Source organism: Oncorhynchus tshawytscha, linkage group LG02 (assembly GCF_018296145.1).
Source record: "Oncorhynchus tshawytscha isolate Ot180627B linkage group LG02, Otsh_v2.0, whole genome shotgun sequence".
Classification (NCBI taxonomy): Eukaryota; Metazoa; Chordata; class Actinopteri; order Salmoniformes; family Salmonidae; genus Oncorhynchus; species Oncorhynchus tshawytscha.
In genome coordinates this window covers 51,470,644-51,488,594 of record NC_056430.1, presented here as the reverse complement: position 1 = coordinate 51,488,594, position 17,951 = coordinate 51,470,644, and the positions used below count along the sequence as shown (strand labels likewise).

At 40.8% G+C, this 17,951-nt stretch overlaps 1 protein-coding gene across 1 annotated transcript; it reads left to right on the top strand.

The window, feature by feature from the left end:
• Window positions 1-405: 405 nt before the first annotated feature.
• Window positions 406-17,758, top strand: LOC112267353 (serine incorporator 1). Its single transcript, XM_024445639.2, has 10 exons — window positions 406-841; window positions 3,607-3,768; window positions 4,304-4,482; window positions 8,582-8,661; window positions 9,498-9,635; window positions 10,110-10,279; window positions 14,223-14,313; window positions 14,689-14,890; window positions 15,265-15,510; window positions 17,170-17,758. The coding sequence occupies exons 1-10, from the start codon at window positions 803-805 to the stop codon at window positions 17,306-17,308; spliced, it is 1,446 nt and encodes a 481-aa protein (XP_024301407.1). The 5' UTR covers window positions 406-802; the 3' UTR covers window positions 17,309-17,758.
• Window positions 17,759-17,951: the final 193 nt, after the last annotated feature.

The following is a 17,951-nucleotide window of genomic DNA, read 5'->3' as shown; positions in this document are numbered from 1 at the left end:
GTTGTTGTTTTCTCACGGGATGTTGAATGGAAGCTTTATTAGGTCTACAATATATTTAATCAAGATCGTGTAAATTACATCTGACAATTAGCCTCCACAGAGGAAATCATTCATATTTACATTTTATTAATGACAGATTTGTGTTTGTGTAGGTTACTAAATAAAATGTCAACTGTAGCTTAAACTGTATGTTGAGGTTGGAATTCAAACGTTTGATTTTACACCAATATCAGACAGCATTACGGGATGATTCCGATTGCAACAAGGTTCTCTCTAAAGTAAAATGACATTCGAATTCACAGCCACGGCAACATCGACATTGCATCGACTGTACTGATGTTAACGTAATGACATCATCCTGTGTTACGCATAGTAAAAAATAATTCACCGCCAAGAAAGCAAGCACCTTGCTATGCGGTATCCTTTAGAGGTCCATACTCTGACGTCCCCCCACTGAAGTTGACATCTATAACGGTTAAAGTAAAGGTTGAGGTTTGGGTTAGGTAAGGGTTGTTGTTCAGGTTAGGGTTAGGATAATGGTTAAGGTTAGGATTTAGGGTGTGGACGTCCCAAGTATCCCTGTTTGCAGTAACCAAGAAAGCATAGACGATTGCGCGAGTTGAAGAAGTAGGGCTCGCCTGTACGACACGACAACAAAATCGTTTAATTCAAATATTTACCATTTTCAAAAGTTGGTACTCTAATTGTATCTACATTTACAATTCAACCTGGAGGGACAGAAACGTAACGGGTGCCGTTACTGGAAGAAAAGCGCTATAGATTTAGCCGAAACTGGAATATTATGGGAGCTGTTTTGGCGGCCTTTTCTGTCGCAAGCTGGGTACGTTTCTTCTCATATGATATCACGAATATATTTGTTCACAAGAACCAGGTTAACATATGTGACAAACATAAAGAATGGCATAGTATCTCAATATTCGACTGAACTCATACAAGGTTGTCAGGATGATGTGACGTAAGCAACAGGTCAGAATCATGAGGAGGCGCAAGCGCCTGTCACTCATCTTGAAACGAATTACCTGAACTAGCGGACTCGAATGGTGGTAGCCTATGTGATTGACTAGGACTTGGTTATGTATCTGCTTGTGTGGAAAACAAGGTTTTGATTTGCCTCTGCTTTTGCTCTGGCTTGCTCTGGTCTCCACAAATGTCAGGTCTCAATATGTGTTCACAGTTATAGACTAGAATATACATTTTCATAGGGAAAAGGGAAACAAACTATTTTCCTCTCCCAAGTAGCCCACAATACACACATAGTATGGGTCTACTGTAATTCCTAAAGGGGTAATCATGCTACTAGTAGTCATCTGCTCTACTCATGATTAATTGGATTAACAGTGCTTGCTGCCTTGTCCAAGTCCAAAAACAAAGACCATGGCATGCTTAAACTGTTGCCATAATATGTATGTGGAGCAATATAACCTACATGTAATAACGTACATATAATAGTCTACATGTAATAACCGACATATAATAGTCTACATGGAATAACGTACATATAATAGTCTATATGTAATAATGTACATAATAGTCTACATGTAATAACGGACATATAATAGTCTATATGTAATAACGTACATATAATAGTCTACGTGGAATAACGTACATATAATAGTCTACATGGAATAACGAACATATAATAGTCTACATGTAATAACAAACATATAATAGTCTACATGGAATAACGTACATATAATAGTCTACATGGAATAACGTACATATAATAGTCTACATGGAATAACGTACATATAATAGTCTACATGGAATAACGTACATATAATAGTCTACATGTAATAATGTACATATAATAGTCTACATGTAATAACATACATAATAGTCTACATGGAATAACGTCCATATAATAGTCTACATGGAATAACGGATATATAATAGTCTACATGGAATAACAGACATATAATAGTCTACATGTAATAACAAATATATTATAGTCTACATGGAATAAGGTACATATAATAGTCTACATGTAATAACAGACATATAATAGTCTACATGTAATAAAGAACATATAATAGTCTACATGGAATAACAGACATATAATAGTCTACATGGAATACATGTATCTCTGTCAATCTCATACAGTGTTATCGTCATATTATAGCCTAGACTAGAGATGTCATATTATAGCCTAGACTAGAGCAAAATATGTTATGATGTAACAATAAGAGGACAAAGGGGCATTTGTCCTGCATTGGGCGCAGCTCAGAGATAAGTTATACAGTCGTACTTTATCTCAGACCCAACTAATAAGTGTCGGCCAAGCAACCAAATACACATCCACCACAACGTTGCCATGAATAGTTTCAAAAACATTAGTAGGCCAGGACGTTCAGTAGCTACTCTAGTACATGCCGCTAGACATATGAATTTTGGCTTTGCTGGGGAGTAGTATTGGGATTGAGACAAACGCATACAACAACAAGCCTAATCCAATGCCTTCTGACCTCCATTTTAACTGTCTAGTTATTAGACAGTCAACTTGTGATTCCTGGTTCTTCTCCACATTGACCCAGCTAAAGCAGGTCATGTTTATGTTAACCACAGGATAGCCTCATCAAATCAAATCAAATTTATTTATATAGCCCTTCTTACATCAGCTGATATCTCAAAGTGCTGTACAGAAACCCAGCCTAAAACCCAAACAGCAAGCAATGCAGGTGTAGAAGCACGGTGGCTAGGAAAAACTCCCTAGAAAGGCCAAAACCTAGGAAGAAACCTAGAGAGGAACCAGGCTATGAGGGGTGGCCAGTCCTCTTCTGGCTGTGCCGGGTGGAGATTATAACAGAACATGGCCAAGATGTTCAAATGTTCATAAATGACCAGCATGGTCAAATAATAATAATCACAGTAGTTGCCGAGGGTGCAGCAAGTCAGCACCTCAGGAGTAAATGTCAGTTGGCTTTTCATAGCCGATCATTGAGAGTATCTCTACTGCTCCTGCTGTCTCTAGAGAGTTGAAAACAGCAGGTCTGGGACAGGTAGCACATCCGGTGAACAGGTAAGGGTTCTCATCAGTCATGTGTAAAAGATTTGTCTTGCCGGCTTGCCCATATTCTGGCTACCCATGGCTAAGCTGACCTTGTGTCTGTCTGCCTGGGGTATTACGTTGTTTACAAGCTAGTAGGCTACTTAGGGCTGACAGAGTCAGGTGTCTTAAAGGTACAATGCCGTGATGCCTTTGTAATGGTTACTGTAACACTGTTGTATCACTGTTGTGGTGGATTAGACATGTTTGTTGTTTCTCTGTCTTGGTTGAATAAGTAAGTAACAGCAATATCTCGAATTCTCCTAAGTACACTTGATTTTACCCCCACGGTCAAAAAGACAGTTGTTGACTTGTTTTTATTGCGTTTGGATTAGGTTCAGGCCTACCACCACATTGCTGCAGTATGTAGTGTTTCAAGTGCCAAGACGAAGGTTAATCAGTCCATTCAGTGTCTGCACTGACTCTGGCTTGTCCCTAGCTGACCTACAATGTTAGGGGAATGTTTCGCAATGATTTTCACCTCTATCTACAACCGCACAAGAACGTTTGACAATGATTTTCCCTCCTCTATTTCCCTCTAGGTGCCGTGTCTGTGTAGCAGTGCGACATGCTTGTTGTGCAGATGTTGTCCCCAGAGCAAGAACTCCACGGTTACGCGAGTCATCTACGCCTTCATCCTGTTGCTAGGGACCATTATAGCCTGTATCATGCTGTCACCAGGAGTGGACGAGCAGCTAAAAAAGGTAGGAGACGGGCCAATCAATTAAATTCATACACACACTTCCTGAGTGAGACATAAAGTGTGTGTGTGTGTGTGTGGAGGTGTTATGGAGACAATGAATCATGCTGTGTCAGTAGATGTTTGTGTATATGGTGAATGATCATTTGTTACTTTAATAATGCTTGAATACATGGGGAGGCTATTGGTGAAAAGAGTCAAGTCACACATACCTAAAACGGTGGGGGCCTACACACAGAGTTGCAACTTCCAATGCAACCTTACTGTATGTTAAGGTGCATTAACATTGCAACTCTGTCTAAATTGAAACATTGACATATATTCATTCCAAATGGGAATGTTGAATGACTATGGTTGGTTACTTATAAATTGTGACAGTTTTGTGGTACAGTACTGATAGTAGCCAACTTGTTGATTTACAGTACCAAAGCAGAAATGTAATGTTATTGAATTGCAGACTCGCACAGCCAGACTATGGAAATGGACAGTAGATAAGACTTACCTGAATGGTTTGTGCCTATGTCCGTCTGTGCCTGTAGATTCCTGGGTTCTGTGAAGACGGAGCAGGCATCAATGGAAACATCAACTGTACGATCTTAGTGGGCTATAAAGCCGTGTACCGGGTGTGTTTCGGAATGAGCATGTGTTTCCTGGCGTTCGCTCTGATCATGATCAACGTGAAGAACAGTCGAGACCCGCGCTCCGCCATCCACAACGGGTACCCACCCCATAACGCAACGCACCCATCAGAAAAATAAAAAGGGCCCACATGCTACTTATTACTACATGTAATTAAACTTAAATGCCAACTTTGACTTTAAAGTCAGTATTTCGTTGAATACCTTTTATTAGTAACCTTTTACACTTGTGGAAATTGGTCTATATGGATAGGGCTGAATTGACATGTTTCTTACAGAAGAAATATGGAAAGCCTATGCATAACCATGGTAGCAGTGGAAAGGGAACAGTTTGAGATTATGGTAAAATTATTAGACCAAAGGTGAGGACACAACAGTTCACCAGACACAAGACTGAATCCAAACATTACACTGTTGATTTTATGTTAAGTTGACATTTACTGTAATTTTCACCAGTAACATGTGAAGAATATTCCTGTAAAATGTGTGGTAGGTGCAACATAAGACAAAAAACATGACAAGATTTAGAGTGAGAGGACTAACCGGTGTCTCCAAGTAGCCACACACCTCTCCAAAGTGTGCACAGTTCCTAAGTCATTTCATGGCACTTTTATGACTCAAAGAAGAATCTTCAACTATGCGTTTTTGTTGTTGTTTTGCTTTCTCCTCTTCCTGCCGTTGAGAAACCAGAGCAAGCGCACTTGTAGTTGTTTTGTTTGTAACACGACTGTGCGTCTCCGCTCTCACACAATTACTGATGTTGTTTACACAATCCAAAAAAACGGTCCATTATGAATCGGAATCTGGTTCAGATGGGCATCATTTGAAAGCCTGGTCTATTGCCAACGTGATTAGCTAAATTATAAAATATGCGAAATTACACCTTTAGGCTTTCACAGTGTAATTAATGGAAACAGATCTACATTTTGGTGCCCATAGAAAGGAGTAATGAGTGCATTCATGTGTGTGTGCCAAGACAAAAAAAAATCACAATAGACAAACATAGGCTCATTCTGTTCAGAACAACCAATGGTATAACACCATGTCATCTTGTAACTGTACATCGAGCATAGTGATCATAAACGTTGACACTACAGTATATGACATGAGTTTCATGATACAGTGGGGCAAAAAAGTATTTAGTCAGCCACCAATTGTGCAAGTTCTCCCACTTAAAAAGATGAGAGAGGCCTGTAATTTTCATCATAGGTACACTTCAACTATGACAGACAAAATTAGAGAAAAAAATTCCAGAAAATCACATTGTAGGGTTTTTAATTAATTTATTTGCAAATTATGGTGGAAAATAAGTATTTGGTCAATAACAAAAGTTTATCTCAATACTGGTGTTCTTTGGATGTCAATAATGGTGTTCTTTGGATTCAACTCAGCATTCTTTGTCCTCCAAACACAGCGAGTTGAGTTTTTACCAAAAAGTTATATTTTGGTTTGATCTGACCATATGACATTCTCCCAATCTTCTTCTGGATCATCCAAATGCTCTCTAGCAAACTTCAGACGGGCCTGGACATGTACTGGCTTAAGCAGGGGGACACGTCTGGCACTGCAGGATTTGAGTCCCTGGCGGCATAGTGTATTACAGATGGTAGGCTTTGTTACTTTGGTCCCAGCTCTCTGCAGGTCATTCACTAGGTCCCCCCGTGTGGTTCTGGGATTTTTGCTCACCGTTCTTGTGATCATTTTGACCCCACGGGGTGAGATCTTGCGTGGAGCCGCAGATCGAGGGAGATTATCAGTGGTCTTATATGTCTTCCATTTCCTAATAATTGCTCCGACAGTTGATTTCTTCAAACCAAGCTGCTTACCTATTGCAGATTCAGTCTTGCCAGCCTGGTGCAGGTCTACAATTTTGTTTCTGGTGTCCTTTGACAGCTCTTTGGTCTTGGCCATAGTGGAGTTTGGAGTGTGACTGTTTGAGGTTGTGGACAGGTGTCTTTTATACTGATAACAAGTTCAAACAGGTGCCATTAATACAGGTAACGAGTGGAGGACAGAGGAGCCTCTTAAAGAAGAAGTTACAGGTCTGTGAGAGCCAGAAATGTTGCTTATTTGTAGGTGACCAAATACTTATTTTCCACCATAATTTGCAAAAATCCTACAATGTGATTTTCTGGATTTTTTTCCCTAATTTTGTCTGTCATAGTTGAAGTGTACCTATGATGAAAATTACAGGCCTCTCTCATCTTTTTAAGTGGGAGAACTTGCACAATTAGTGGCTGACTAAATACTTTTTTTGCCCCACTGTATGTAAATGTGAAGTGCACATTTGGACTCACGGCTGTTTGGCTTGCTTTTATGACATCAAAGCGGTATTTATTATAATCCTCAACGTCTCATCTTTCAAAATACATTGTCCTCCTTAATTTACAGAATTCCCCAGCATTTACAGACAATAAAGTATGTGCAAGTTTGCCAAACTAGCAGGAGGGATGGGGGCAACTTCTTGTCGCGTGAGATGCTCAAGTTCAGAACGTCTGTCAGTCAAAACCCACACAGCGCTGTGAAGCGCAGAGCCAGGGCTCTTACGTCATGTATAGCATGTTACTGTACAGCCACTGTGTTCCAATTAAGGTGTTTATGGGGTGGCTAGGTAGCCTAGTGGTTAGAGCATTGGCCTAGTAACTAAGAGGTTGCAAGATCAAATCCCCGAGCTGACAAGGTAAAAAATCTGTCGTTCTGCCCCTGAACAAGGCCAGTGAATCCACTGTTCCTAGACCGTCATTGAAAATAAGAATTTGTTCTTAACTGACTTGCCTAGTTAAATAAAGGTTAAAACTTCTTAGGGGTCAAATCCTTTTAGCGGGAATGATTTGACAACATCCGGTGAAATGGCAGAGCGCCAAATTCAAATGAAATTACTATAAATATTTAACTTTCAAGAAATCACAAGTGTAATACATAAAAATAAAGATTAACTTCATGTTAATCCAGCTACCATGTCAGATTTCAAAAAGGCGTTACGGTGAAAGCAAACCCTGCGATTATCTGGACAGCGCCCCATAATACAAATGCATGACAAACATTTTTCAACCAGGGAGGTGCGACACGAAAGTCAGAAATAACGATATAAGTCATGCCTTACCTTGAAAGATCTTCTTCTGTTGGCACTCCAAAATGTCCCAGAAAAAATGTCCCAGAAATATCACAAATGGTCCTTTTGTTCGATAAATTGCTTCTTTATATACCCAAAATGTCCATTTATTTGCGCGTTTGATTCAGAAAAACACCGGTTCCAACTCGCCCAACATGACTACAAATTATCTAATAAATTACCTGTAAACTTGGTCCAAACATTTCAAACAACTTTCCTAATCCAACTTTAGGTATCCTAAAACGTAAATAATCGATAAAATTTAAGACGGAATATACTGTGTTCAATAGCGGATAAAATCAACGTGGAGCGCATGGCACCAAACTAAAGTACATTTGGCTTGACACTCAGTCTGAACAGCTGTACTTCTTCATTTCTCAAAGGAAAAACATCAACCAATTTCTAAAGACTGTTGACATCTCATGGAAGCCAAAAGAACTGCAACCACAGGTGCCTCATAAATCTAGTTTCCCATAGAAAACCAATAGAAAACACAGTCACCTCAACAACAACAAGATTTGTCCTCTGGGTTTCGCCTGCCAAATAAGTTCTGTTATACTCACATACATTATTTTAACAGTTTTAGAAACTTTAGAGTGTTTTCTATCCAGATCTACCAATTATATGTGTATCCTAGCTTCTGGGCCTGAGTAGCAGGCAGTTTACTTTGGGCACGCTTTTCATCCAGACGTCAAAATACCGCCCCCTATCCCAAAGAAGTTTAAAAAAGTGCCCAAATCTGCAATTTTCAACCCGTATACAGGTACGATTGTAATGTGCTACCTCAAAAAAGCATGTACACTGCTTGTAACTTAACAATTCTCATAATGGGGGACTGGTAAGACACTGACAACTTTCACTCATATGATTATCGCACTGCCGCAACCAAGGGCAATATTAGTGAAATAATCTCATACACAACGGGTCACTCAGCTAACGTGCTTCAGGCCACCATGCCGAGGAACCCGTGGAGAATAACTGAACTAGAGTTTTCCGTAGCAGCTAGACATCATAAGCCTATTCACATATATTTACTAGTTGATAAATTACCTCTCTCTCCCTCCCAGGTTTTGGTTCTTTAAGGTGGCTGCCATGGTTGCCGTGACAGTCGGTGCCTTTTACATTCCTGAAGGGCCTTTTACTCGCAGTAAGATTGACACAATTGAAATCCTTTCGGTCATAGATTATTTTGTGATAGTTGATATTTGTATATTATTATGATTTATCAATGCAGCCTTTGACCATGCATACCATGCACAATCAGCATACATGAGGGATATACAATTAGTCTTTGATATTAAAATGTAGTGTAATATTAACACTATTAATTATTGATATACACAATGATAATCATGTAATAGTAATATTTTTTGAAACTGCTTGTTGATACGTGTAATATAATGATGAGGGCCTCCCGATTGGTATCACTACAGACCCGGGTTCTTTCCCAGGCTTTGTCACAACCGGCCGTGACCGGGAGTCCCATAGGGCGGCGAACAATTGGCCCAGCGTTGTCCGGGTTAGGGGAGGGTTTGGCCGTGGGGGTTTTACTTGACTCATCGCACTCTAGCGACTCCTTCTGGTGGGCCAGGCGCCTGCAGGCTGACTTCGGTCATCAGTTGAGCGGTGTTTCCTCCGAAACATTGGAGCGGCTGGATTCCGGTGGGTGTTAAGGAGCGTGGATTGGTGGGTCATGTTTCGGAGGACGCATGACTCGACCTTCGCCTCTCCCGAGCCCGTTGGGGAGCTGCAGCAATGAGACAAGATCGCATTTGGATTGCAATTGGATATCACGAAATTGGGGAGAAAAGGTGGTAAAAAAAAAAGTATAATTAATTTCTTTAAGTGTCATGTGATGATGGTCTCTATCTGTGTGTGTGTGTGTGTGTGTGTGTGTGTGTGTGTGTGTGTGTGTGTGTGTGTGTGTGTGTGTGTGTGTGTGCGTGCGTGCGTGCGTGCGTGCGTGCGTGCGTGTGTGTGTAGCATGGTTTGTGGTGGGTACCTGTGGGGCGTTCTGCTTCATCCTGATCCAGCTGGTTCTGCTGGTGGACTTTGCCCACTCCTGGAATGAATCCTGGGTGGACAACATGGAGAGAGGGAACTCCAGGGGCTGGTATGCAGGTGAGTCTTCCTGGCAAATCAAATCCACTTTTAAATCCACTTACGATCGCAACACACTTAGTAAACAGTAAAGCAATAAAATGAAAGAGGGGGTGAAAAGAACATAAACACACACACACTCAAACAGTCAGAAAAATTAGCCAAATGAATGATGTTTTGGTGATTAGGAATGCTGATGGGAGGTTTAATTTGATGTTTTAGCAAGTATTCACCTTTTTTTAAAGTAAGTGATATCAATTCACCACAATTGGTAACTACCTGGTACCAAATAGCACATAACAGTAATTATTTGAATTCCAAAAGAGTAATTACTGTATTAAGTAAATACCAGCTAAATAAATGGTAACCGTAACATACAGTAAATGCAGGTGTCAATAGTGCACACACTCTGTATAATGCTCTTAGACAGAATATGTTCTGCTTCATAATAACAACGCAACTTGAATCTGATTCGGTCTATCCTCTCGTCTCTAGCCTTGCTCGCTGTAACTGGACTCAACTACGTCATGGCCTTTATCGTTATCATCCTGATGTACATGTTCTACACTCGGTCAGAGGGCTGTCTACTCAACAAGTTCTTCATCAGCTTCAACTTGCTCCTCTGTGCCGTAGCCTCTGTTGTGTCTGTCATGCCCAGAGTACAGGTGAGCCCTCATTCAACAGATAGGACTATTAGAGTGTAAAATAGGGACCTTGTAGCAGTCGCAAGGACAAAAAAAATCAGCACGAGGCAGGAAGGTAGAGGTGGAAATTAGTGTTGTATTTATTTAGACAGCGCTGGTGATGACGGTGATCAATTCACAAGTAGATATATTTACAAATATCTGACTTCAAAATGTCAGTATTGAAAAAGAAAAAAGCCTCCTATCAGACATAACCTGTCCTAAGCATAAAGAAACAGGTGGGGTCTACTACACTCAGTTGCATCCTACCCAAACGAATTGTCAAACAGAACTGACCAGAACATACCCAAGCGGGCACTTACAGTGCCTTCAGAAAGTATTCACGCCCCTTGACTTTTCCCACATTTTGTTGTGTTACAGCCTGAATTTAAAATGTATTAAATGTAGATTATTTTGTCACTGGCCTAGACACAATACATCATAATGTCATTTGTACAAAAATGAAAAGCTGAAATAACTTGAGTCAAGTATTCAACCCATCGTTGTGGCAAGCCTAAATAAGTTCAAGAGTAAACATGTGCTTAATAAGTTGCATGGACTCACTCTTTGTGCAATAATAGTGTTATATACCCTGACGAAGACAGCTTGTCTGTTATTCAATTATTGCATCTGAGCTCCTAGAGTCTGCAGCTCTCCTTTAATTTTTCAATAATAGTGTTTACCATGATTTTTGAATGACTACCTCATCCCTGTAACCCACACAAATAATTATATGTAAGGTCCCTCAGTCGAGCAGTGAATTTCAAATACAGATTCAACCACAAAGACCAGGGAGGTTTTCCAATGAAGAAAAAAAGTGAACATTGAGTGGGATATCCCTTTAAGCATGGGGAAGATATTAATTACACTTTGGATGGTGTATCAATACACCCAGTCACTACAAAGGCACATATCAGGCATGAAGGTAAGACCCAGATGCAGACCTCTTTGAATAAACAATAGTTTAATATTCCAACAGGGGGAGGCAATAGACAGGTCAAGGCAGGCAGGGGTCAGTAAACCAAGAGGTGGGGCAATGGTACCGGACGGCAGGCAGGCTCAGGGTAAGGCAGAGGTCGGTAACCGAGAGGGGGGCAAAGGTGCAGGTCGGCAGGCAGGCAGGGTCAGGACATGCAAAGGTCAAAAACCAGGAGGGCGAGAAAAGAGAGACTGGAAAAAACAGGAGCTGAGACACAAAACACTGGTTGACTTGAACAAACAAGACGAACTGGCAACAGACAAACAGAGAACGGGAGAAAAAGGGCTGTGAGACATGGGTTTGACTCTGGACACATGAAAGGTGTGATGTATACAAAGGGTACGAGCTGCACCCTGGAACCAACCCACCACCGCTTTCACCTTCTCGGGATCCATCGTTGACACTCCCAGCAGAGATGATGTAGCCCAGAAAGGGAATGGTGGAGCGATGGAGCTCGCACTTTTCCGCCTTAACAAACAACTGGTTCTCCAGAAGGCGCTGGAGAAGATGTCATCAATGTAGACGAAGGCGAACTGGTTCAGCATGTCGCGGAGAACATCATTCATCAGAGCCTGGAACACGGCAGGGGCGTTGGTGAGGCCAAAGGGCATGACCAGATATTCGTAGTGGCCGCTGGCTGTGTTGAAGGCGGTCTTCCACTCATCCCACTCTCGTATCCACACCACGTGGTAGCCGTTACGTAGATCCAGCTTGGAGAACTCAGTGGCCCCCTGGAGCAGCTCGAAGGCAGAGGAAAAGAGTGGTAGCGGATAACAGTTCTTTACAGTGATGTCACTGAGCCCCGGTTGTCAATGCACGGACGCAGGGTTCTTCTTCGTGGAGATGAAGGACAAGACAGCGGGAGAAGAAGAGGGATGGATAATTCCAGTAGCTAGGGAGTGCCCAATGTAGTCCTCCATAGCCTTGGAGGCGAGTACAGATGCCCCTTGGGCGGTGTGGTGCTACGGAGAAGGTCAATCCCGAAGTCATAGTGGCGGCGCGGTGGAAGGGAAATGGCCCTGGACTTGATGCAGACCATGTTGAATCAACAATAGATTAATATTCCAACAGGAGTAGGCAATAGACAGGTCAAGGCAGGCAGGGGTCAGTAAACCAGAGACAAATACAATACAACACATTGTTGAGTGCTACTCTCTATATTTTCAAGCATAGTGGTGGCTGCATTATGTTATGGGTATGCTTGCAATCGTTAAGGACTGGGGAATTTTTCAGGATAAAAAAGAAATGTAGTGGAGTTAAGCACAGGCAAAATCCTAGAGGAAAAGCTGGTTCAGTCGGCTTTCCACATTTCCACAAAGAATTCACCTTTCTGCAGTAAAATAACCTAAAACACGAGGCCAAATCTACACAGGAGTTGCTTACCAAGAAGACAATGAATGTTCCTGAGTGGCCAAGTTACAGTTTTGACTTAAATCTGTTTGAAAATCTATGGCAAGACTTGAAAATGGTTGCCTAGCAATGATCAACAACCAATTTGACAGAGTTTGAAGAATGTTGAAGAGAATAATGGGCAAATATTGTACAATCCAGGTGTGCATAGCTCTTAGAGACTTACCCAAAAAAAGAGTCAAAGCTGGAATTGCTCCCAATGGTGATTCTAACATGTATTGACTCAGGGCTGTTAATACTTATGTAAATGAGATATTTCTGTAATTCTATTTCAATACATTTGCCAAAAATTCTAAAAACATGTTTTCACTGTGTCATTATGGGATATTGTGTGTAGATGGGTGTGAAAAATAATACATGTAATCCATTTAGAATTCAGTCTGTAACACAACAAAGTGTGGAAGAAGTCAAGGGTTATGAATACTTTCTAAAGGCACTGTAAATACCATAAGCCACACCTATCCTGGAACGCAGGCCAGGTACATCTATGCACGCTTAAGCGCATGTGCTCACACAAGATTAGACAAAACAGGGAAACCAGACGTGTTCCAAACAAAGATAATTAAGAAATTGCCAGAAAACTGGTAAATAGAATGAAATAAACCTAAGCTTCTCCATCAAAAGTGTTGCACAGTTATTGAGCGCTCCAAACAACGTGTCCACTACGAGAATGAGACTGGTAAATGAATAATATTATATTCAATGTATTAGCAGAAGTCACCATAACCAAACATTCTAGATTACTGGGGAAATGCGGCGATTAACAGTAACTTCAATACTGAGTATATATTTAACGGGGAATTGATAAACAAAGGGCACACCATTGACACAAAGAATGCTCACTGATTTGGTGGGTGCTTATATTTGTCCTATTTCACACATGTACAAGGGTGTATTAATACACGTGTGAATTGGATATCCCAACTCTCCCTATTATCATCGGCAACCCTGGAGCAATTAGGCCTAAGTGCCTTGCTCAAGGGCACATCAACAGATTTTTCACCTTGCCAGCTTAGAGATTTGAACTTGCAACCTTTTAGGTTACTGGCCCAATGCTCAAACCACTTTGCTACCCTGCCACCCATTTGCAAGAGTCAGTGTGCATCTAGTGGAGAGACGTGCCTAAACTAAGTTTCAAATCATATTCAGTTGATTCTGAGTTGTGACCAACTTTGTGATGCAAGGCGCAGCCACAGCATAATTTAAATGATCAAAAATGTCACAGTGGGCCTAGTACAGCTTAAAGTACATCCTAAAATGTCATGTGGTCAAGAACAAATCCAGGCCCTTAATTATAACACACGTCTGCCAGTAGCGGCTGATGATTTAAAAACTTGTGGTGGTTAAACAGATGAAAAGTATTAAAAAATATATTTATTACAAGGAGGATTTTTAAATATGTTTTTATTGTTGTTTTAAAACGGAGGTCCATCCTCCCTTTGCTACGTGGAGAAACCCCCACTGAGGCCTAGTCAGACAGTATTTCCATGTTTGATATCCCTTTGTAAATCACAGTTACTTTGTTTGTTTTTTTAGGAATCCCAGCCCCGATCTGGTCTACTCCAGTCCTCCATCATGACCATGTACACCATGTATCTGACCTGGTCTGCCATGACCAACGAGCCTGGTCAGAGCCACTGTTATACAAGCTGCTGACCTAACAGCACTGCCTCCCTGACTTGTTCATCTATGTTCATTATTCATTAATACCAAATAAATTAACAGTTCATTGTTCATATATCTAACCATTTAAATGCAATCATATTCATAATTATTGGGAACGATCAAATAGTTTCTCAGTCAGACTGACATCCTTTGAAACATTTGCCCATGAATTGCAAACACATCGCCATTCTCCACGCTAAATGCAAATGTATTTGTTCAGCTCGAGTTAAACTCAAAAGTCACCACCCCCTCTTAAACAAGTAATTATTAATATTAAGATATAAACGAAAGAAATAATAAGAAAAAATATATATATATTTTTAAATTCCCCTCTTAGACCGGACATGCAACCCCAGCCTGCTGAGCATCTTCCAACAGACACTGGTGCCCACGCTGGCCCCTCTGGAGATTAAGAACCAGACGGCCGTGGTGATCATCGGCACCGAGGAGCCCATCCTGTCCTCTCCCTATCTGCAGTGGTGGGACGCCCAGAGCATCGTGGGATTGGCCATCTTCGTTCTATGCATCCTCTACTCCAGGTATGATTGGTCAGCAAGGCAGACCTTGGTACAGCTATAGCACATAGTGGTTTGGGAAATATAAGTAATGTCAATTTGTTGTTGCTACACAGTATCAGTGGATTTGGTGACTGGTGACCCCCCCCCCCCTGTTCATGGAATTAGAATATCAGTTTGCAGTTTGAGCATTCTGAAGGGCTTTATCAATCCAATCCATGATTGTGACTTTTTAATCTAATACCTTTGGTTATACTTCATTATAACTTTATTGAATAATTATACATGCTTATACATATTTACAAATGCTTATAAATGCTTTCGAAGTTATTATAAATGTTAGAATTTCTCATGAATTGTAATTCTTATAATGATTGTAAATGCTCACGTCCTTGTAGCATCCGCTCATCCAACACCAGCCAGGTGAACAAGTTGACCATGGCCTCCAACGACACAGTGACCCTGGAGGAGAGTAACGCGGGCACACCGGACGAAGAGGTGGGAGGGACGGGTGCGGGGAGGAATGGACCCGGGCGTGTGGAGGACAACGAGAGGGACATGGTCCAGTACAGCTATTCCTTCTTCCACTTCATGCTCTTCCTGGCTTCGCTCTACATCATGATGACTCTCACCAACTGGTATAGGTCAGTAAGGCCAAACTACACAGATTACCAACGTCGTGAAGTGCTACGTCTGAAAACGTTACTAGCTGTCAAGTCCTTGCTTCCTTCGCCCTTGTTTCCTCCGCCCTTGTTTCCTTAATTCCCCCTTGAGGATTTGTTCTTGACAGACCTTGGAGAGGATCCAAGGTCCCTCCCTCACACATCCTTCTCCAATGAGCTTTAAAAGTAATTGAGGAAATAAGGACGGAGGAAGCAAGTATTTGACAGCTAGTAACATTTTCAGACACAGCCATGGTGTCAAGTTTGGTTATGCAGATTTGGATTGGAGTGAAGTTGACTTCCAAATAAAATTCAATAAAATGTTATTGGTCACATACACGTGTTTAGCAGATGTTATTGCAGGTGTAGCGAAATGCTTGTGCTTCTAGTTCCAACAGTGCAACAATATCTAACAAGCAATATCGAACAATTTCACAACATATACCAAATACACACAAATCTAAGTAAAGGAATGGAATTAAGAATATATAAATATATGGATGAGCAATGTCAGAGTGGCATAGACTAAGATACAGTAGAATAGTATAGAATACAGTATATACACTACCGTTCAAAAGTTTAGGGTCACTTACAAATTTCCTTGTTTTTGAAAGAAAAGCACATTTTCTGTCCATTAAAAAAACATCAAATTAATCAGAAATACAGTGTAGACATTGTTAATGTTGTAAATGACTATTGTAGCTGGAAATGGTTAATTTCTTATAGAATGTCTGCATTGGTGTTCAGAGGCCCATTATCAGGAACCATCACTCCTGTGTTCCAATGGCACGTTGTGTTAGCTAATCCGAATTTATCATTTTAAAAGGCTAATTGATCATTAGAAAACCCTTTAGCAATTATGTTAGCACAGCTGAAAACGGTTGTCCTGCTTAAAGAAGCAATAAAACTGGCGTTAGACTAGTTGAGTATCTGGAGCATCAGCATTTGTGGGTTCGATTACAGGCTCAAAATGGCCAGAAACAAAGACCTTTCTTCTGAAACTCGTCAGTCTATTCTTGTTCTGAGAAATGAGGGCTATTCCATGCGAGAAATTGCCAAGAAACTGATCTCGTACAACGCTGTGTACTACTACCTTCACAGAACAGAGCAAACTGTCTCTAACCAGAATAGAAAGAGGGGTGGGTGGCCCCGGTGCACATCTGAGCAAGAGGACAAGTACATTAGAGTGTCTAGTTTGAGAAACAGACGCCTCACAAGTCCTCAACTGGCAGCTTCATTAAATAATACCCGCAAAACACCCATCTCAACGTCAACAGTGAAGAGGCGACTCCGGGATGCTGGCCTTCTAAGCAGAGTTCCTCTGTCAAGTGTTTGTGTTCTTTTGCCCATCTTAATCTTTTCTTTTTATTGGCCAGTCTGAGATATGGGTTTTTCTTTGCAACTCTGCCTAGAAGGCCAGCATCCCGGAGTCGCCTCTTCACATCTTTTATAGTTCAACATTTATATTTAAACTCTCTCACGCAACACAAGGCAGCTCTAGCTCTCTAACATGAAAGTGACCGCAAAGCAACACAGCAATGCTGCAAATAATACTTCAACCATAGATATTTCTCTTAAAGATCCACACCATTACATTTGTTCAGATATTAATATAGAAATCATACTTTTTTTCCTATACAGTCCTGATGCAGAATACAATGCCATGACCAGCAAGTGGCCGGCGGTTTGGGTGAAGATCAGCTCCAGTTGGGTGTGTCTCACCCTCTATGTCTGGACCCTGGTCGCCCCCATGATACTCATCAACCGGGACTTTAGCTGAAAAGGTTTCCGCTAACGCAGTATTCTTCTTTCACTTTCCTTATCTTGATTCCTTATCTTGCTTCGTTTTTGTACATTTTACATAAACATTGACCTTATTGCCTACTGTACATTTCACGTGATTTTTAGTCATAATGGACTGTGTTGTTTTGTGTATTAGATGTTGATGGTTTTTCATAAAAATATCTCTTTAGTTAGCGTTTTAGATCTATTACAGTAGATAGATTTACAAATGAACCTGGTGTTAAATCTCCAGCCTTGTGGTACATTTGACATTTTATGCAATTTGGGACCAAACGCAGGGATAGTTAACCTTCATGTCAAAGGAACATCTTTCATTTAAAAAAATGTCCTTTATCTCATGGCAAGAAAAGTATGTTAACCCTTTGGAATTACCTGGATTTCAGCATAAATTGGTCATCAAATTTGATCTGATCTTCATCTAAGTCACAACAATAGACAAACACAGTGTGCTTAAACTAATAACACACAAATTATTCTATTTTTTGTCTATATTGAATACATCATTTAAACATTCACAGTATAGGTTGGGGAAAGTATGTGAACCCCTAGGCTAATGACTTCTCCAAAAGCTAATTGGAGGTAGCTAACCTGGAGTCCAATCAATGAGACGATATTGAAGA